The sequence below is a fragment of the Meles meles genome, chromosome 15 (genome assembly GCF_922984935.1).
Source record: "Meles meles chromosome 15, mMelMel3.1 paternal haplotype, whole genome shotgun sequence".
NCBI classification, from domain to species: Eukaryota; Metazoa; Chordata; class Mammalia; order Carnivora; family Mustelidae; genus Meles; species Meles meles.
In genome coordinates, this window is record NC_060080.1 from 36,860,818 (window position 1) to 36,882,236 (window position 21,419).

General features: G+C 43.3%; 1 protein-coding gene across 1 annotated transcript in view; it reads left to right on the plus strand.

Moving 5' to 3' along the window:
- MERTK (MER proto-oncogene, tyrosine kinase) overlaps positions 1-21,419 on the plus strand; it is a 115,020-nt gene that overhangs the window by 62,800 nt on the left and 30,801 nt on the right. The window contains exons 6-9 of the mRNA XM_045979440.1: positions 2,770-2,885; positions 8,345-8,528; positions 12,711-12,862; positions 20,229-20,382. Coding sequence (XP_045835396.1) covers positions 2,770-2,885; positions 8,345-8,528; positions 12,711-12,862; positions 20,229-20,382 — 606 coding nt within the window. The remainder of the gene's footprint in view (positions 1-2,769; positions 2,886-8,344; positions 8,529-12,710; positions 12,863-20,228; positions 20,383-21,419) is intronic.

The following is a 21,419-nucleotide window of genomic DNA, read 5'->3' on the forward strand; positions in this document are numbered from 1 at the left end:
GACCTGTCTTGGAAGGTCCCCATGCTAGTGGAGACATTCCAATCCAACTGTCTGCCTCTTCCTCCTCCCTCTGTGGGATCAAAGTTAGTTAAACCCAAAACTTGAAACTAAATGCTGTCATTTTAACCCTTTTCAGATCATCTTTCTTACCTTCTGTCATAGAAACTCAAGCAAATTTTATGTTTTAGTATTTGTTTTTTAAAAAATATTTATTTATTTGAGAGCGTGAGAGAGCATGAGTGGGGGAAGGAGGAGGCAGTGGGAGTGGGAGAAGCAAGCTCCCCACTGAGCAGAGAGTCCACCTTGATCCCAGGACCCCAAGATCATGACTGGAGCTGAAGGCAGATGCTTGACCAACTGAGCCACCCAAGTGTGCCTATTTGTTCTTATTTTAAATATTGAAAAGCAAATACTGGTTCCATATTTCTTTTGGTCTTAATCTTGAGGAAACAACACAAGAGAAAAGCAGAATGTGTTTAATAATGACTTAAAAGTTAGGTAATACATTGGGGTGCCTGGGTGGCTCAGTGCGTTAAGCCTCTGCCTTCGGCTCAGGTCATGATCTCAGGGTCCTGGGATCGAGCCCTGCATCGGGCTCTCTGCTTCGTGGGGAGCCTGCTTCCTCCTCTCTCTCTGCCTGCCTCTCTGCCTACTTGTGATCTGTCAAATAAATTTTAAAAATTTTTTAAAAAGTTAGGTAATATATAGCTGGGGTCTCAATATTATAAAAGAAGTTATACTTTAAAAAGATGCTATGGCGGCATCTGGGTGGCTCAGTTGGTTAACATCTAGCTGGATCTCAGCTCAGGTCTTGATCGCAGGGTTGTGAGTTCAGGCCCCGCACTGGGCTTCACACTGGGCATGGAGCCAACTTTTTAAAAGTAAATAAAGAAAATTAAAAAAAATAAAAAGGTACTGATGTTTCTTTTTGGCACATCAACTAGATGAAGGTGATGAGGGGACATTCTCTAAAAGTTCATTGGAAACAAAAGAAGAGCAAACTGAAACTTACTCCTGGAGGAACTGTATAACTTCCTTCCTCATTATGAGTCTCATTATTACAGTTTTCAAAAGCAATGTTGGGAATTTCAGGAATTCATGGGTAGGCGTAAATTTATAAAGACTATTTTCATGAAGTATAAACACCTTAAAATTTAAACATGTATAAAATGAGAGACACTTTTTAAAATTTTATGCTTCACACAGAACTTAGCTTTTTTTCCTTTTTTTCTTTTTATCAGTTCTCTTTTGAAAACTTATGTTTGTTTTTCATTATTTAAACATTTATGTCAATGCCACCAAGACTCCCTTCTAATCTGTTACTAACTATAATATATGTAGCCAGATTATGATCTGGAAAGGCATACATTTTAGGACAATTCTACAAGTAATCTATTTAGGGAAGTGAGTCCGACAAAGTGCTGATTCCTTGCCACTCACCAAGCTGTGTGTCTACAAGTAAACAAACTCCTGAATATGGTACCTGGCGTACTTCTCATGGTCCCAGCTCTCTTTCCCCTGATCTTCTGTTCACCCTGTCATTGCTTCCCCTCCAGCACACCTCCCCCAACCCTCCTCCATGTGTTAACCTTAGTCTTCCCCGCAGCCCCATGGAGCACTGCTGTTACCATCCCCACTAACAGAGGAGGGAACGGAGTTTAGAAAGGTCATTTAACGGTGACCCGGGCCTCACAGCCAGCCAGGCAGTAACCAGACTCCCCCGTCCCTGCTGGTGCCCACACTAATGTGCTTGCTGCCGCCTGCCACCAGCCTCCAGTGTCCTACTGAGGGACACGCGATCCAGGCTCAGACAGACCTGAGTTCAAGTCCCCATTCTGCTGCTTACAAGCTTTGTGATCTTCAGCACGTTTTTACCTTCTCTGATTCTCAGTATCCTCATCCATAAATGAGGATCGTGATGAGACCACCTCTCTGACAGGGTTTTAGTGATGACGAAACAAAGCGAAGTCCATAACGGGCTGACCTATTGTAAGCATGTGAAAACAACAGTCATCATTTTTGCTTATAAATGTGATTATGACTCTTAATTGAGAAGTAAAATTAGCCCAAAATAAGATCCCCAAACTCCAGATCCTTCTTAGATTCGAATTAAGATCCGTAACCATGTCCCACACGTGGCCACATCCCACACGTGGCCAGGATTGTTGCACACTTTATGCTTCCAGTCGCAGCAGTTACAGTTGGCTCTTCTGCTTGAACTGATTTCTCACCTGTTTCCTTGGCCTGGATAGCTGCTCCCCGCTCTGCCATACACCCACACTCATGCTCCCGTAACACCCTTCTCTTCTCAGTACGGGGCCCTCTCATTATCTTGTAATGTGGGTCTCCACTCCTCAACCAAGAGCTGCACAAGAATAGGGCCATGGCTCTGATTGGGGGGGGGGGTTGGATGTAGAGCTCCCAGCACCCAGCAACGGGCCTGCACGCAGGAGGGAACTGACCACGAGCTCGGTGAAGGAAATAGACATCTCTTCATCCTTTTCCAGCTAAGGTCTCACTTCATCAGGGGGCAGGAAAGCCGGTCAGTGCTCCATTCCCCTGGCCCAGGCAGCACTGTCCCATCACCAGAAGACCTGTCTATAAGCTAATGTGCTTAGTCTCAGGCCCAACGCGGCTTCTTTTTCAAACTTGGGTCAAATTTTCCTAATTTTAAGAAATGGAAACAAGCATGATATTTTGTTTGTTTGGTAGCTGTGGCCACCTGTGGTTTATAACCGTGTTTGTGTGTGTGTCTTTATTTTTGTGTAGCAATTCCCTCCCCACCAACTGAAGTCAGTGTCTACAACAGCACCGCACACAGCGTGCTGATCTCCTGGGTCCCGGGTTTTGATGGATACTCCCCATTCAGGAATTGCAGCATTCAGGTAAACCAGCAGGATGAAGAGAGAACTGGCTGTTTGGTATTCTGAGGGTCTACTTGATCTTTCTTCCTCCTTGACCTTTCTTAGTGCCGAGGCCTCCAACACCTTTGTTCAGAAGTCCATTGACCCCTTCCCCGCTCAGTGTCCACCACGCACGCCCCATTTTGTGGTGCTCTGCCCCAGGATTCTGTTTCCTTTCTCCTCATGGTGCAGGGCCCAACCAGAAGGGAAACAGGTTTCCAGGATAGAACGGCATGAGACCAGAGGGAATTAATTTTTAAGGTATAAAAACACATCCCTAAATTAGGACTGGCTTGTGATCAGGAGTTCTGGGAGGCCAAGAACTCCTCATCCTGGCTCCTCCTGGGCCAGTGACTGTGAAGGGCAGGCAAGCATGAGATGGGTCATTTTTGCTGTCAAATGTAGCCCCTTGGCCCCTGGCTCCCAGGACAACCTGGGCATTACAGGCCTTGCAAAGTCTTTCACCTTTTTTAACCACTACCCAAAATTGGTGTGAAAGAATGCTGTAAGAAATACAGGCCAGCCATCCTAAAATGGTACCTTGCCATGATGTAGGCCTTGGTTTGAGTGTTAATTTCATCAAAATGGTAAGGGTAGCAGTAACACTACCATTTACTGAGTTCTCACGATGACCGGGGACTTTGCAGACATTATCTTACTTAAAACCCACACCAGCACTGCAGGCTCAGTATACTCACAGAACCCATGAGTGGCAAAGCCAGAATTCAAAGCCAGAAAGTTCTGATGCCAAAAACAGTGCTCAAACCGTCTCTTCTTCCATGTCTTAGAAGAGACATTATTTCTGGGAGCAGGTAGTCGAACATGTGTGGATTATCCACTGAAAACATGAATGTCTTCTGCCCTGCATGGTGTCACCCAGTAGGGTCAGAAATTGTTCTTAGTTTCATAAATGTCTGGTCTTACTAGCTGAAAACATGTTAACCTGACACCTGCCATTCATGCTAGCTCAACTTGAAGCAGTGACTTCTAAAGAATTTTATATGTTGACAACCAGATGTTTTTAATACCAAACAGAATTAGTTTCTCTGTTTTTATTGCCTCCCACTTTTGTCTAACAGCTGTTCCTTCTCTGGAAAGTGAAAACATTCTGTTATTCCCAAAATAGCCTCCACCCTCACCCCACCAGCTCTAGCTTTGCTTAATTCTTGCCCCACTTTATTTGTAAACCTCCTAAGGGCTGGTAAGTGTTAGGAATTATTGTGTCTACAAAGTCCTCACCAGGGATATCCGTTTTCTCTGGGCAGCTTTTTCTGAGATCTATTTCACAGACCATAATATTCACCCATTTAAAGTGTATAATGTTGAGGCGCCTGTTTGGCTCAGTTGGAATAGCATGCAATCTTGATTTTGGGGTCGTAGAGATTACTTAAATACACTCTAAAAAATAAAGTGTATAATGCTCTTTGGTATGTTCACAGAGGTGTGCAGGCATCACCATTGTCTAATTGTGTCTATATTCATAAAAGCTATTGTTTTATAGTTTTCTTGTGTTAGCTTTTTCTGGTTTTGGTATCAGGGTGATACTCGTCTTACAGAATCAGTTGGGAGGTGTTCCCTCGACTTCTATTTCTTGGAAGAGTTTGGGGAAGATTGATGTGAATTCCTTAAATATTTGGTCGAAATCACCAGTGAAGCGGTCTGGTCCTGAGATTTTCTTTGTGGAGAGTTTTTTTGAATACTAACTCAGTCTTTTTACTTGGTACTCGTCTACTTAGATTTTCTATTTCTTCCTGAGTCAGTTTTGATAGTTTGTGTGTTTCTAGGAGTGTGTCCATTTCCTCTGGGTTATCCAATTTGTTGGTATACAATTGCTTATAATATTCCATTATAAGCTTTTTTATTTCTTTGACGTTAGTAGTAATGTTCCCTTTCATTCCTGATTTTAATATGAGTTTTCCCTTCTTCTGTTTACATTGGGTTAATTTGCTCTTCCCTTTTTTTTTTGTTTCTTAAGGTAGAAGGCTAAGTAATTTATTTGAAATTTCTTCTTTAATATAAGCATTTATAGGGGCAACTGGGTGGCCCAATTATTAAGCGTCTACCTTCGGCTCAGGTCATGATCCCAGGGTCCTGCGATCAAGCTCCACATCGGGCTCCCTTCTCAGTGGGAAGCCTGCTTCTCCCTCCCCCCCTTCCGCTGCTTGTGTTTCCTCTTTCGCTGTATCTCTCCCTGCAAAATAATTTTAAAAATCTTAAAATATATATATATATATAAGCATTTATACCATACATTTCCTTCTAAGCACTGTGTTAGCTGAATCACATAGGTTTTGGTATTTGGGGCTTTTCTCCCCATTCATCTCAAGTTTTTTGGTTATTTTCCTTGTGATTTCTTTCTTTCTTTCTTTCTTTTCCTATTGGTTATTCAGGAGTGTGTTTAATTTTCACATACTTGTGAAAATTAAAAAAGTCTTCTTTTGCTTATTTTTAATGTTTCTCCATCACGTTTGGAGGCTATACTTAATCTGATTTTCAGTCTTTTACATTTACTACAGTTTGTTTTATGACCTAGCATTTGTTCTGCCCTGGAGAATGTTCCGTGTGTAGGGGAGGGTATATTTGGCTGTGTTTGGGTAGAATGTTTTATACGTCTTGTAGATCTAGTTAGTTTATAGTCTTGTTTCCTTCTTCTGTTTCCTTGTTGATCCTCTGCTGAGTGGTTTTATCTGTTATTGAAACTGGGGAATTAGGGTCTCAACTATTATTTTTGAGTTGTCTTTCCCCCTTCAGTCCCATCAGTTTTTGCTTCTTGTATACCAGGGCTGTTGTTAGGAACATCCAGGGCCTATCTCCCTCTATAGATACAGCTATCTACAGATCTAGAGATCTAGAGATCTGTAGTTGTATACGTATAACCAAGGCATGGACCAGCCCTTTTTCTGCTGTTGAGCTGTATGAAGAGTCCAAGAGGACATGAGGCTCTTGCTCACATGAGTATGGTTGCCTTTGGGGACACTTTGAGGGCGACTTCTGCCCCCACCTTGAGAGAGTTGGTCGCAGGGTAGAGAGGAGGGTAGAGTAGGGTGGTAGGAAGGTCTGAAAACATCAGGTCACCCCTGAAGGTAGAAGATGGTCACACACATCTGCTTTCTCTCTTTTTGCCTCAGCTTTGGGCAGCCACGGCATGAATGATATGATCATCCAGTCCCTGGACGATCATCCAGTCTGGTCATTGCAGGCCCTCCTTGCCCACCTTGGATCCTGTAGTGCCAGACATGGTCATTCTGTCTTTTCCCTACCAACCTCCCTTCACCCATAAGAATACAGTTACTTTACAAGTTAAATTCTAGGAGCGATGTTGCGACATACCTGTATATATAATTATTTGTTGTTTATCTGAAATTCAAATATAATTGGCTATCCTGTTTTTCTCTGACTGGTCCTCGCAGGGTTAGTCAGGAGTGGCTGTGGAAGTGAGACTTCTTTATTCTGCAGGTTAACAATGTATTCCCCCTTCTGAAGGAACCAAGCATAGTTTCGTAGCATGTCCCCAGTCCCTTACAATTTTAAACTCTGACTTGGTAACAAATGAATGTTTTGGACAAGATTCAGATCCACGCACTAGCAGACACACCCTCTCACTTCCTTTGGTCCTGATGTTAGTTCCTTTCTTCACCCATTTTTGGGCTGCATACACCATTTCTATTTTTAACTCTCCCACGTACTTCTTGCTATTTCGTGCCCTCTTTTCCCCTAGGACCCACTGAGAAGGACTGTTATAAAAACCCTGTCTTCTTCCAGCAGCACGTTCTCGAAGAGCGTCCCTATGCCTGGAAATACTCCACGCATTGCTCCGGAAATGGGGCAGGGGTGGAGAGCCAAAGGTTTCCTCCACCTTAGTTTCAGGGCTTGGTCACCAGGAAGTAGGTGCATACTCTATAAAGTGAAGAAACAAAAAGTAAGTTCTGCCAGCGGCCACCACCAAGATAAGCACGTAACTCTTTGTTTCTCCTCGGGTGGTTCCTCAGGCCAACTGGTGTTTCTGTCACCCAGTGGAGTCTGCGGGTCTGAGTCAGAGGTGAGATTTGGCCCCCACACCCCACCCCTCCGCGATATCCGCTAGGGGATTTAGAATTCCGAAATGGTATTTATGGCCCCTTGGCCTAAATTTCAACACAAATATCCTGAAATAACAGCTTTGTGTATCCACGCCCCATGACTGCAAGCCCATTATTATTAGGAATATGTACAGGGTTTAAGATTTTTTTTCCCCCGGTTAGTTTTGGTTACTTGTGTTTTATTCAGTATCATTTTCTCTTTTCTGATTTTATAAGTACTTATATATTGTAGAGATTTTGAAAAACATGTAGTGGGGAAAAAAATTCTCCCTTACTCCCATTCCTAGAAAGGAAATATGCTTAAGGAAGAAGTTTGGCCTAGATTTTTTGCTTATGTGTACAGAGGACGTCTGGAGAGGGATGCGGGGAGACTGGTAGAGCTTACGGAGGGAAAGATGAAGGGAAAGAACTCAGAGGAAAGGGCTAAGATGCTTTAATGAGATTTGGACAAAGGTTTGTTGGGTGAGATGCAAATGACCCTTCCTTATATCTTTGCACCAAATAATGTCAGAAAATGCACATTCTCTGCATATGCTTTTGGACTTGAATTTATGTTGGGGTTGGAGTAGGGGTTAAAAAAAAAAAAAAGAGGACATGCTAGAATTTACCTCAAGGCAAGAGCAGAGTTCACCAGGTTGCATAATGAAAAGAAACACATGGGGTGCCTGGGTGGCTCAGTGGATTAAAGCCTCTGCCTTTGGCTCAGATCATGATCCCAGGGTCCTGGGATCAAGCCTTGAATTGGGCTCTCTGCTCAGCGAGGAGCCTGCTTCCTCCTCTCTCTCTGCCTGCCTCTCTGCCTACTTGTGATATCTCTGTCTGTCAAATGAATAAATAAAATCTTAAAAAAAAAAAAAAAGAAGTACAAAATAAAAACAGAAATCCTGTGTCCCAGCCCCTAAAGTAGGATTTGGGAAATGTTCTCTGTAAAGGGCCAGATAGTAAATATTTTAGGTTTTGGTCCCACACAGGATGTCGGTTATCTTTGGAGTGTGTTCTCTGAAACAGCTGGAAGAAGAAATCAAGAACTGAGATGGTTCTGAGAAAGGAAGGGCTATTTCATCTTATTTCCCCTTATATATTACCATCATTATAATATTATAAAGGTCGTCATTTGCTCTGTTACCTGCCACAGTGAGAATGCTTGTTTTAGGTGTTCTACGCGCGTCCTCGGTGAGTGCTCCAGTAGCATGACTAACACACAGTAACGCTGGCAGGGAAATTAGTGTGTGGCCCGAAAGGAAGCAGGTACTTCCCCTCATTGGAGAGGAAGGGCCACGTGCAGTGAATGTAGCAGTGCTCCAGGTCTCGCATTCCCACCGCCTTACTAATGCCTGGTCCACATTTTTACTCCTCACTTAGGTCAAGGAAGTTGATCCGCTGACTAATGGCTCGGTCATGATTTTTAACACCTCGGCTTCACCACATCTGTATCAAATCGAGCAGCTGCAAGCTCTGGCTAATTACAACATTGGTGTGTCCTGCATGAATGAAATTGGCTGGTCTGCACTGAGCCCTTGGATTCTGGCCAGCACGACCGAAGGAGGTAATTCCTGGAGTTCAGAATAAATATTGCCCCCAAGGGCGTGTGATTAAACAAGTCCTTCCTGGTGGCCTTGAATTAGAGTTTCAACTTTGCTTTGTTTGGTCTTTGTCTCTGGACCATTTGATTTTACTGCGGTAGCCACTGAAGAAGATATTTCCTTCTGTTTAGTGACAAAACTTACACTTACTATGAACAGATAATATGTTCTTTTACATAGGAAGATAATCACAACACACTTCATGGCATATATTATTTTAAAATACAATAATATAAAAATTATTCATCGTAGCATCAAGGTCAAGAAATAATGAATGTGAGGATGGTTCGTGTTTACCAAACACCATGTGCCTGGCCCCACATTAGGTGCTATGCATGAATTATTTTATTAGCTCCTCAGAGAAGCCCAGTGAAGTAGGTTCTCTCTATGCTGTCTTGCTCATAGCAAATTTTATTTATATCTTTAAACTTTAAAGAATTTTCCATTGTGCTGTTTTTGATTTCTGAGATTTTTGTTATCTATGAATATTGTATTCCTGTTAAATTCAGATCCACAATTTCTGTTCTTTCCCAATTTAGAGCTCTAGGTTGTAGAACGTCTTTCCTGCCCTTAACTCGGGCCTCACCTACTCAGTGCTCTAGTCATAATGGAGATGGGGGAGGAGGGCGGACAGGTCGGGACCAGAAATCTTTAGGGCATAACCCTTGCACAAAATGACTGTCTGGTGCCAAAATTAGAAGATGTCTTCTTCTCTCAAATGATAAAGAAAAGCCTTAGAGAACAGTTTTTATAGGCTGTGTTTCATTTTCATTCAGTTCAAAAATACTTTCCTCACTTCTTCTTTGACCCATGAGTTATTTAGCTATGTAACTTAGTTTCCAAATATTTCGGGGTTTTGCCCGAAATCATTGTATTCCTGATTCTGATTTCACTCTACTGGTGCCCAAGAACATAATCTGTATCACTTACTTTGAAATATATTGAGACTTTTTTTATGGCCCAGAACACATCTTTCCTGATAAGTGTATGGTGTGCTCTTGGAGAGAATGTGTATTCTGTTCTTATTACATGGAGTAGTCTATAAAGGTCAGCTTGGTTGAGTTGGTTGATAGCGTTTTTCAAATTACATTCTTACCGCTTTTCTGCCCATTTCTATCAATTATTTAGAAAGAGACATTGAAATCCACAGTTAAAATTTTGGGGTTATCCATTTCTTTTTGATACTGTGGCCAGTTTTGCCTCAAACATTCTGAAGCTCTGTTACTTTATGCATAGATTTTAATATTATTCTGCTCTCCTAATAATTGGCCACCTTCTCATTATGAGATTGCTTCCTTTGTCTTTGGTAGTATTATTTTCTGTAAGATCTACTTTGATATTAATATAAGCCATTTTAGCTTTCTTTTGAATATCACATATTCCTCCTTTGATTCCTCCTTATTTTTAATTTATTTGTATCTTTCTGTGTAACAGGCAGTGATCCATGTGTTTTGGTTGGGATATCCCGAAGTGTCAATATTGGTTTTCTTTCCTCTGGGACCACTCACTACTTCTAACAAAGAATTCCCCTGTTTCCCGCCTTAGGAATGTAAATATGGCTGCCGATGCTCTAGGAGCCGGGTGAGGAAGAAGAGTGAAGCAGAGTCCTCCTTGTTCAGTGGTCCCCAGTTGTCTGTCTGACCTCTCACTGTGCCTTCATTCTGCCAGTGCCCCAAGGCCAAAGGCTTTTCAGTTCGGAGACCAAGGTGGCTTCCTGTCTCCAGGGGGATTTGGAGGGAGTCCCTGGCAGATGTGTGGGACTAGGTTAGAGGCATCTTGAGGACTTGCTACTTCCCAGTCAAACTTTCAATCTTCTGGTACTGGGGCCCACAGCGTCTGAGCCTCTCCACGTCCTTTGGGGAGTACAGGCTTGCTGAATTAATTACACCTTCCGCATCTCTTTTTCAGCTTTCAAGTATATGTTGATATTTCTTTTTCCACTGTTGACTCTGCTGTACCTTATGAGTTTATACTGTTTTAAATTCCTTACTGTCATCATAGAGGGGTTTCATGAGGAGCAGACATAAAGACATGTTGAGGGGCCCCTGGGTGGCTCAGCTGGTTAGGTGACTGCTTTCGGTTCTGGTTGTGATGCCAGAGTCTTGGGATCAAGTCCTGCATCAGGCTCCCCCTGCTCTGTGGGAAGCCTGCCTCTCCCTCTCCCTGCTACTCTTCCTGCGTGTGCTCTCTCTCTCTCTGTCAAATAAACAAGTAAAAAAAATCTTAAAAAAAAACAAAACAAAGACATGCTGAATTGGCCACATTTATCCAGAAATTCTTCAACTGATTTGAAACTATATGGCTCAGTTCATAACACAGCTTTAGCTGTGTGACATTTCCTAAGCAGAAATGAAGGTTAGAGTACCCTTTTGTTTTCTTTTTAGGCATATCAGAAATACGTAACTTCATCTCCCCTAAATACAACTATAGGCAGTGGTTTGGCATATTTTACAGTTATTTTTATTCTTTCTGTATTTATATAAAACATTTTTTTATTTCTAAAGTGGATTGTTGTTACATACCTTTTTGCAGTTTGATTTTTCCCTCCATTAGATATTTTTTCATATCCACACACCTGATCTACCTAATTCTTTTCAGTGGCTGGGTAGCAAGTGTCCATTGGAAAATGTATCAAAATTCATTACATCACAGTTATTGACTGAGCATTACATTTATTCCTTTTTCTCATTATTTTGCTTCAGTAAATGTAATGCTTCCTATGGGAGAATTTTTTAGATTAAATTCCTGGAAATAAAATACATGGTCAAAGAGCATATTATTTTCAGGTGGCTTTTTTTTTTAAGATTATTTATTTGAGAGAGAGACTGAGTACAAGGAGGGAGAGAGGAAGAGGGAGGGAGAGGGAGAGAATCAGAAGCAGACTCTGCACTGAGCACAGAGCCCTATGCAGGGCTTGATCTCACACCCCTGAGATCATGACCTGAACGGAAACCAAGAGAGTCAGACACTTAACCAACTGAGCCACCCAGGTGTCCCCATGTTATTTTCAGTTTAATAGAGAATAGTCAAGTCCTTGTTCCCAAAAAGTAATCTGGTAATGACTTTGACCTGTTTCCCAAATTATTTTGTACATATATATAACACATACATACTTTTTTTCCAAAGTGCTATAACTTTTATCCTTGTATCCTCACAAGAGATAACAGATAAGTGGGTATGTGACTTAAGCAGAACTTACTATAAACCAGAAAGTGAAAACCAGAGTTAAATTTTATATTTTGACATCCAGAAATTACCATTTCATCCTCTGGTCTTCAATAATGAGATGTCTTATATATGTGTGTGTGTGTGTGTGTGTGTGTGTGTGTGTGAGAGAGACATCTCATTATTGTGTATATATCTCATTATTATATATATATAAGACAATTACATATATATAAGACATCTCATTATTTTATATATATATGTATATATATATGTATATACACACACACACACACACACATATACATTTTTTTAAAAATTTTTTGAGCGATTAGCTCAGTTCTCAGACCATCCGTAACCTGCCTTTGGACTTTAAGATGGTGGCTCCATTTAAAATGGTGGCTCCCTGTTTTGTACATCTCACATGACACAGAACTGATTTCCAGTCCATCTGGTTGACCTTCCACTTCACAGGTGGAGAACTGGAGAACCCTGTTCAAGTTGCTTCCCCTGGAGGAGACCAGGAGCACCATAACCTCCTTCCCTGTCTTTCCTTGTCTTTGTGATTTTAGTTTGGAAAAGTGCTTATTTTTTAAAAACTTGTGTGGTATTTCAATGGTTGAGTGTTGGTTTCAGCTCAGGGCATGATCTTGGGGTCCTGGGATTCAGCCATGTGTTGGGCTCCACACTCAGTGCCGAATCTGCTTTAGGATTCTTTCTCCCCACCCCCCCGCCCCCACTTAACCCCCCGTGCTCTCCCTCTATATAATAAATAAATAGATCTTTAAAAAACAATAAAACTTATGTAGTAATTCAGTGCTCCTTAAGTGAAAAGAGGTTGAAAATCTGCTATTAATCTCAGATTTTGAATGCTTGCCATAGAACATTTGAAAACCAAACATTCGGAAACTAAGAAGAGAATGTACCTCTATATACTTTTCTCTGTGGTCCTTCATTATTCTCTCTTCTTTCTTTTGTAGCCCCCTCAGCAGCACCTTCGAACGTCACCATGTTTCTGAATGAATCTAGTCATAAGGTGGACGTCAGGTGGGTCAAGCCTCCAATTAAGCGGCAGGAAGGGGAACTGCTGGGCTACCGGATCTCTCACGTGTGGCAGAGTGCAGACACTTCTGTAAGTCTGAACTCTGAAGGAGTTCACTTGTCTCCTTAGATTTCCTCATTTAATCCTCTTGTAGAAGCTTTCGTTCTGTTGTGAGAAGACCAGGAATTATCGAATGAGGCCACCTTTCACTGAAGAGTTACAAAATTCCAGGGAATCTTTGGGGCTTTTGTCAGCAGTAGGGATGATGCCTGCATGTGGGTGGGTAGGCAGCTCCTGGACGGGCCCCCTTCCCACTTGGGAAAGGAAGAGAATTGAGGTGACACCGACTTCTTTGTGACACAGTGTCATTGGAAAGGCAGAAGCACTGACTTCATCATCAAGACTGTCTCTTTACCACCATCATGCAACGCCGACTTTTGCCTGATCATCCTGGTCCTGGGGATAGAGCAGATGTTAGCATCCTTGTGGCATTTGTGGGGGGGCGTCTCGTGAAAGTAGTGTGGCTGCTCAGCAGAAGGGAGGGACAGAGTCAACAGCTGCCCCCACAGATGACGTCCAAGCTTTGTTACAGTTATTTTCCACCTCACATCATCCAGCTTTGTAGAGTATTTTTTTTAAAGATTTTATTTATTTATTTGAGAGAGAGAGAGATCATAAGTAGGCAGAGAGAGAGGAGGAAGCAGGCTCCGTGCTGAGCAGAGAGCCTGATGCGGGGCTCGATCCCAGGACCCTAAGACCATGACCTGAGCTGAAGGCAGAGGCTTAACCCACTGAGCCGCCCAGGCGCCCCCATGCATCATCCAGCTTTTAGCGAAACTGCTCTTTTCCCAAAGGATGGTGGGCATTTCTTCTTCTCCTTTTTTCCTGACTCAGTTTACCTGTCAGGAAGGAGACTGTTGGAAGCAGTAGGTGATGGGAGATAGGAAAAAGAAGAGGGCTTGAAGTCCATGACTTTTTGTGCCTCAGAGTGATGACAGAATGTTGTTTGTACAAGTCAAACCCCTGCTTAGGAGTGTTGCAGCCACAGAAGAAGCCTCTCGTCTCTTGGTCTTTGGGCCTAAGGCCTCTGTGCAGGGTGCTTCTTTGATTAACAGTATTTCCACAGTGACTGAATCAGGGAATCCAGTGCCTCTCTCAGAGACAAGCCCCTTTCACAATGCTAAATTGTGAACAGTCCCTGAAGGACCAATCCTTGTATTTCGGTTCAGTAGGATTTTATTTTTCTCTGGTTGGCAGAAGATAGTCATTATCAGCAGACACTTGAGAGGTCTAAAAAAAAGCACAGTTTTGTTTAAAGAGCTGCAGGTCATCCTTTTGACTTCTTCTGGCGTGAGTGAAGGCTGCTTGTTTGGAGGGGACGTCTGGAGCTGAGGCGTGCTGAAGGGCGAGAGTGAGGAAAGCCTCGTGGATGATGACGCAGCGGAGAGCCTCCTGCCCTAAATGCCACCCACAGCCTGCTGCACTGCGCATGCTTGTTGCCCTTTGTTCAGAACGGTCCCCCCTGTGGTGAGAACAATACTGCCACAGTCAGGGCTGTGACCTTTCCAGTCATTACCTCCTTGGAGATGCTGGATCATCCCAGTGAGAACATCATTTGCATTGTACCCAAGCTATACAAAAGTGGCTCACTTTCCTCAAGATCACATTCTCTCTCTCTTTTTTTTAAGATTTTATTTATTTATTCATTTGACAGACAGAGATCACAAGTAGGCAGAGAGGCAGGCAGAGGGTAAGGGGGAAGCAGGCTCCCTGCTGGGCAGAGAGCCCGATAAGGGGCACCATCCCAGGACCTTGAGATCATGACCTGAGTCAAAGGTAGAGGTTTGACCCACTGAGCCATGGCAGCTTAGCTTCAGGCTTGTGGGCCACCACTGGAAGCAAAGAAAATCACTGAGGGAAAAGCCAACCCTGGGAGGATCCTAAAAACCCCTGCCCGAAGTGAAGTGTGAAATGACTTCTGTCCCCGTCACCTCTGTCTCCTGAACTCCCTTCATTTCAGGAGGGCAAGACTTAGACACAACTTCATCTCTCAAAATTGTCCTTTCATTTCCAGTTTTAGAAAACTGTCTAAGGGTATATCTTCTCTATGCAAGGCAATGGAATCATATATTTTTGGAAGGTATTCCCAGGTGTTACTCTAACAAGGGTGGGTTTTTTGTATGCGATTTCAGAACTTTCTTAGAAGTGATCCTTGGGGGGGCACCTGGGTGGCTCAGTCAGCTAAGCAGCTGCCTTCAGCTCAGGTCATGATCCCAGGGTCCTGGGATCGAGTCCTGCATTGGGCTCCTTGCTCAGCGGGGAGCCTGCTTCTCCCTCTGCCTCTGTCTGTCACTCTCCGGGCTTGTTCTCTCTCTCTCTCTGACAAATAAATAAATAAAATCTTACTTTTGAAATGTTAAAAAAAAAAGAAGAGGTGATCCTTGGGTGGGTTATTGTTTATACCTTTGTTATCCCACCTGTTACATCACTTTCAGACTAAAAAACTCCTGATATTTACTGTGTACACAGTTACTTGATCTGGATGAAGATACCGTTTTTTCTTTACGTCCCTTGCATTCCAAATCTAAGCTCAAAATCTAAAAGTCAGGAGCAAGTACAATCTAGTCTCCTTGAAGTTGGGTCCATGTCTCACTCATCTTTGTACCATCTAAGCAGAGGACCTTGAACTTGTTTTCTAGACATTTATGACACTGGGCTCAATGCATAGACCTGGCTGACGCCCATACCAGCTGGAGAATTTCTCTCTCTGATGGGACAGCCTTTTGATGAGTGTGGACTAGTATTTCCCATCCATTCCCACTCCTATAAATTGTCAGTAGAACACGAGAAAACATTCTTTTCCATGAGAAAAGAATTCATTGAGCAAATAAGCTTATAAAATACTGCATAGCATACCCCTTTCTGGAAGATCCAGAGTGTATACTGGCAAGTTTAAGACTCTTTGATGTTTTATGGTAAATAAGTCTGTTTAACTTTGACCCAGAATTTTTGCATATGGTAAACAGAGGCTCGTTTTTTATATGTGTTATCCTTACAAAACTCATTATTTTGGGATTGTGGCTCTAATGCTGGCTTAACTGTGTTTGGAAAGGGTAGAGATATTAGATCAGAAGGAAGTTTCAAAGCAGATTATTAGGGGCCTCGAGAGATCAGGACATATAGAAGCAACTCCTTTTTAAAGACCTGGAAGAGCCACAGTGCATTCAAGGATTCCTTCCTCGGGCCTAGACCACTGCTTCCTGACAGTCTGCCAGGTTAGATTCTGGCGTGTGCCCCCTGCCTCTTCCTTTCCTCATCGCTCTCTGTCACTCACTGTCAAAGGAGGGAAGACCATTTGAGCTGATGTCCTGTGAAGGTAGGAGGAATAGGTGAGGTTCTTGTAGGATTGGTCAGCCAGGTGTCTGGAACACTTACGAAACCCAAGGATCGATCCAGGATGGTACATTTGGCCTGGACAAGAAACTGACAATGGTGGTAAATTCCATGAATTGCTCAAATAAACTTCTTCTTTTGGGGGACTAGATAGCCTTGATTATTTTCTCTGGTGTACCAAGACTTGAAAGATACTGCAAAGGTCACTTCTGTAAGAGGACCTTCTATTTATGGGGAAAGATGATCCACATATAGGTGATACAGGAATTTTTTATAGGTGATTCTAGGTGATATAGGAATAGTAATGACCACCATGGGTTACTTACAGTGTGCCAGACTGTGTGCTGTGTGCTAACTCTGGCACATAGAGGAATTCATTGACTTCTTACAAAAACACTGTGAAAAAGATATTCTTACTTTCAATGTTCATTTGAGGAAACGGAAGCTCAGAGATGTGGAGTGACTTACTCAGAGTCACAGAGCTTGAAATTGGCAACAGCAGGGTAAGAACCTGGGCTGGACTGACTCCAGAGCCAGTGTTTATCCGAGCCCACTGCTCCTTCCCACATGCCCTTGGCTTTCTGCATAATACAGTGTGTCTCGCTCAAATCCCACTCCGTGGCCTCTTAGCAAAAAGAAGTAGGAACAGAGCATGTTTGAAGAGTAAGATGTGCGTTTTGCATGGACGCCTGTGAACGGGAAGCCTGCTGAACAAGTCACTTTTGTTGTCGTAGCAGCACAGGAGCTTTGACCAAGTGGTTCCTCCCCCATTGATTGAGTGTTACTGTTCTTTGAGGCAATAAGATGGACCTTCTTTTTTTTTTTTTAAATAAACATTTTATTTATTTATGACAGACAGCAGAGGGGGAGCAGGAGAGGGAGAGGGAGAAGCAGAAGCAGCCTCCCTGCTGAGCAGGGAGCCCAACGTGGGACTCGATCCCAGGACCCTGGGATCATGACCTGAGCTGAAGGCAGATGCTTAACCGACTGAGCCCCCCAGGCACTCATGATGGGTCTTATTCTAAATTACAGTTATGAATTCCAAGACTGTGAATTCTTACAGAGTTGGGAGATATTAAAGTCTTTGGATTACTGGAAATGAATACTTTCTGTAGGAGCTCTGACTGACTCTAGTGCCTCACAGGAAAAAAAAGAAATTGTCTCTAAAGATACACTATCACTTTCCCCAACGGGTACGGTCCACATATGTTCTGTGTAGTTGTAATCAGGTGTCATTTTTATTACCTGAAAAGGCTCTTAGATTTTAAGTCCTCAAGGATACAGGCCTCTGTGGGTGAGGATGAAGGCTCACGGAATGAGAAATGTGCAGTTAGCCCATAGCGTGTGCCCCAGGACCGGACCACCTCATGCCACGGAAATGGCCACCTATTCTGCCCTCCGCACCCTGACGGTGAAAGAGATAATCCTCACACGGGTGCCTCCTACATGGGTGACTTTAAATGGATTTCTTTGTCAGATTTCAAAATCAAAATGAAAATAAATACTTGGGAATATGGATATGGTCACACCTCTCTTTACATCTTTGGCATCAATAGAATATAGATAAATTACATGCATTTTTAAGAAAGATCATTTTTGGGGCGCCTGGGTAGTTCAGTCTGTTAAGCATCTGACTCTTGATTCCAGCTCAGGTCATGAAATCAGGGACATGAGATCAAGCCCCACCGTGGGCTTCATGCTGATTGTGGAACCTGCTTGAGATTCTCTCTCTCCATCTGCTCCTTCCCTCCCCAGTCCCCACTCAAGCACACACACGCACACACTCTTGTTCTCTCTCTCTCTCTCTCTCTCTCAAAAAAAAAATAAAAATAAAAAAATGGAGCATTTTTAAACTATTGTTTAAAGATACTCATAGAGAAAATAGTTACACCTCTACTAAAATATTTATCATATTTCTTTCTCATCACTACTCCAGCATTTATTAGAGCTCCACCCCTAAAATGGGAAAATTCTTTATGTAGTTCCAAAACATATTACCTGCAAGCAGTGGCTGGCATCATTTCCATACTTCACGATTCAGAATCTTGACAGCAGCAACCATGATGGTCGCCACGGTTAATGCACTTAAGGAACGGGAGCTGGAAATTTCAAAGTTCCTTCTCTGGGTTTTCATTTTGAGTTGTAGGCCCTTAGCAAATGAATATTATCAACTACTATTACATTTATTTCCAAAAGGACAATTTTGATTTAGGATTTCTCCTCTTCTAGGGATTTAATTCTTTCACAGTTATGCATGTCCCCTAATCTTGAGATAATTCTCACAAATAGATATATTTGAGTCCTTGCAGATGTAAAAGCATGAAGCTGGAAACAGGCCTGATGGCCCTTGTTGGACACGACATTTTTTGCACTTTCAGGAGCTGTTAGGTAGTAAATTGTGAAGTAGACATGTTATTTCTCAGCTAGATGGACTGACTACAGGGCTCAGTGACTGTGGATCTGGACCATGGAATTGTTCTATTTGTTGATCTCCATCCCCCAATTAAATAGAGAATGCCAACAAACTCATAAGCAAAACTGAGTTTGTCATAAATAAAACGCTGTTTCTTTTTAAAAAAAAAAGATACTCCTTGATTATACAAAAAAAATATTAATTTATTATTTTGTTTACTTAATAAAAAAAATCAATGACAAATCTCCTTGGCACCCAGTCTTGGGGGTGGGGGGTAGAAAAAAACAAAAATATCTTAAAGCTCTATTGTCCCCTTTCATCCCTTATCTGAGGTTATTTCTGAGTCCTGATGGACACTGCTTGTTTAGATGTAGAAAGTCTCTGGGTGGCTGACCCAGGTACCCCCTTGTTCCCCAATGTTGGGACTGCCCTCTCCCTAAGGGCTGAGCCGTCCCCATCTTGCATCAGTCAGAAGTGATTACCATGAGGGGCACCTGGGGCTCAATGGGTTAAGCCTCTGCCTTTGGCTCAGGTCAAGATCTCAGGGTCCTGGGATCGAGCCCCGCATAGGGCTCTCTGCTTAGCAGGGAGCCTGCTTCCCCCTCTCTCTCTCTGCCTGCCTCTCTGCCTACTTGTGATCTCTCTCTGTCAAATAAATAGATAAATAAAAATCTTTAAAAGAAAAAAAAAAAGTGATTAGCATGAGACAGGGTGACCAGGGAATAAAGCTGCCACCCCAACCAGGCCTCTGCTCTCTGTGATCCATGGTATCTGTACCCCACCCATGTGGTGTGACATTTCTCTCGGTCTCTCTGTGAAATCAGAGAAGTCTCCCAAAATGCAGAGATTAAAGACCGGTTCCTGGGGCCTCATTTCAGCCCTTACCAGCCCTCCAGTTCCCATTTGAAAAGCCAGTCCCCATCATAAAATTAGTTTCTTATGCCAGAGGACCACATCATCGTCCAGGTTTGGAAACAAAGGGGATAGTGTCATAGAAGCACTGAGGTCTGGATTTTTTTTTCCCCCAAATCATTTTACCTGTGTTTTCATGGCGCATGTTGCATGGTAGTGGTTATAAAATAAAATAAGTAAAAGTGAAACCAGATTTTTGAAAATTGAGAAAATTGTGCATATATTACACTGGAGGGGAAAAAAAAAAAGCAAACAGTGCCCGTGGCCTCCTCAATGTAGATTTTAGCCAGAACACTTATAATTGCAAGGAACAGGAGCCCATTCATGCTGGCTCAAGGGACGTTGGCAGGAGGTCAATGTCAAGGGACATGGTGGCTCTTGGGTGTTAGGCTGTGGTGGTTCTGAGGGCAGGGGTCTCGAGGAGGCATCCGGCTGCCTCTGCTACGTGCTCCTCCTGTCCAGAGGCTTCTTTGCTGACCATCCTAAGTGCCATGCCCTCACAGCCTTAGCTGACCCAGGCCCCAAGCCCTGAGGTTGCTGCCAGCCCCTTCTGGGTCCCTGGCCACCTTTTGGTTCCATCAGCTGTGGCCTGAATGAGGAAGGGAAGCGGTGGAAACACGGCCACTGCTCCCCGGGATGCGGGTGGGACGACTTCCCTGAGAGGAACTGCGGGCAAGCCATCGACGTGCCCCTGGCGCCTCAGTATTTCATTCCCCTTCCTTCCTTTTCTGTCCCCAGAAAGAGCTGTCTGAAGAAGTTGGCCGGAATGGCAGCCGTGCTCAGATTTCTGTTCAAGTCCACAATGCCACGTGCACAGTGAGGATTGCCGCCGTCACCAGGGGGGGCGTCGGGCCTTTCAGTGACCCAGTGAAAATGTTCATCCCTGCACACGGTGAGAGCCAGGTTCCTTGCCGGCTGATAGGCTGTGTCAGCCCCGGCAATGCACAGATGGCGAGAGTGACCTGTGGGATGGGCCTCTGGTTGAAGGATGAGACACAAAGATGGAAGGAAATGTTGTCAATGATAAAAGTAATGTTTTATCATAGAAAGATATGCTAACACTCTTCACAGCGCTGCTACCTGGGAGTCCTCCCTCTACCATTACTGCTGATGGTGGTACTAAGTCACGAGGGAGAGGAGTCCTTTTGGAATACCAAATTTAACTTGCCCTGTTTAGTTTAGTTTCAGTGATGTCGTTGGACAGGCAGTATGGCCAGTCCTTAGCTCTCTATAACGGGTACTGTTTGTTTATGGGCTAGTATTCATTGTCTGTGTTTTAAGCAGTCTGGTTATTACTCATCCAAGCCTTGCTGACATGATCGGTACAGAACACGAAACATTACCTACAGAAACTGGCCTTACATGGCATGGGGCTCACCAAGCTGAATACTCAGCCTATGTGCCATCTTTTGCTTGTTGTTGGAGTACCCTTTGGCAAGCTGCCCCTGTGATGCCCCATGTGGCCCCAGATGTTTCCATTAGACCAGGGGAGCCCCCTTTGTTCTGACTCTCACTACTCTGGGTCACTTGATATTAAACTGCTATCATAAGCTCCATGCACGGGCATCTCTTTCAATATGATTTTTGCATTTACAAATTGGGCCTTTGTACCCGCAGCAGACAGAACTTGTGCGTGGACCACTGAGTTCCTGAATGTGTGTTCTGGTGACCCTCAAACATGCTGAAAGGGACCCATATTACAGTTTCTGCAGCCCTTGGGCTCTACATCTAGGGAACATTAGTAACTGGTGATGGCAAGCAAGGTGTGTTTCCCTGGTAGAAATTCAGAGACAATGAGATTCTGATTCTAAGGGCATAGGTTAAAAAAAAATCAGAGTTTAAGAGGACAGAGCTCTCATCTTCATACCTGGGAAACCCTCCAATGTCTTACAAAGCTGTGCCCTTCCGACAGTCCTTGCTTTGCACAAT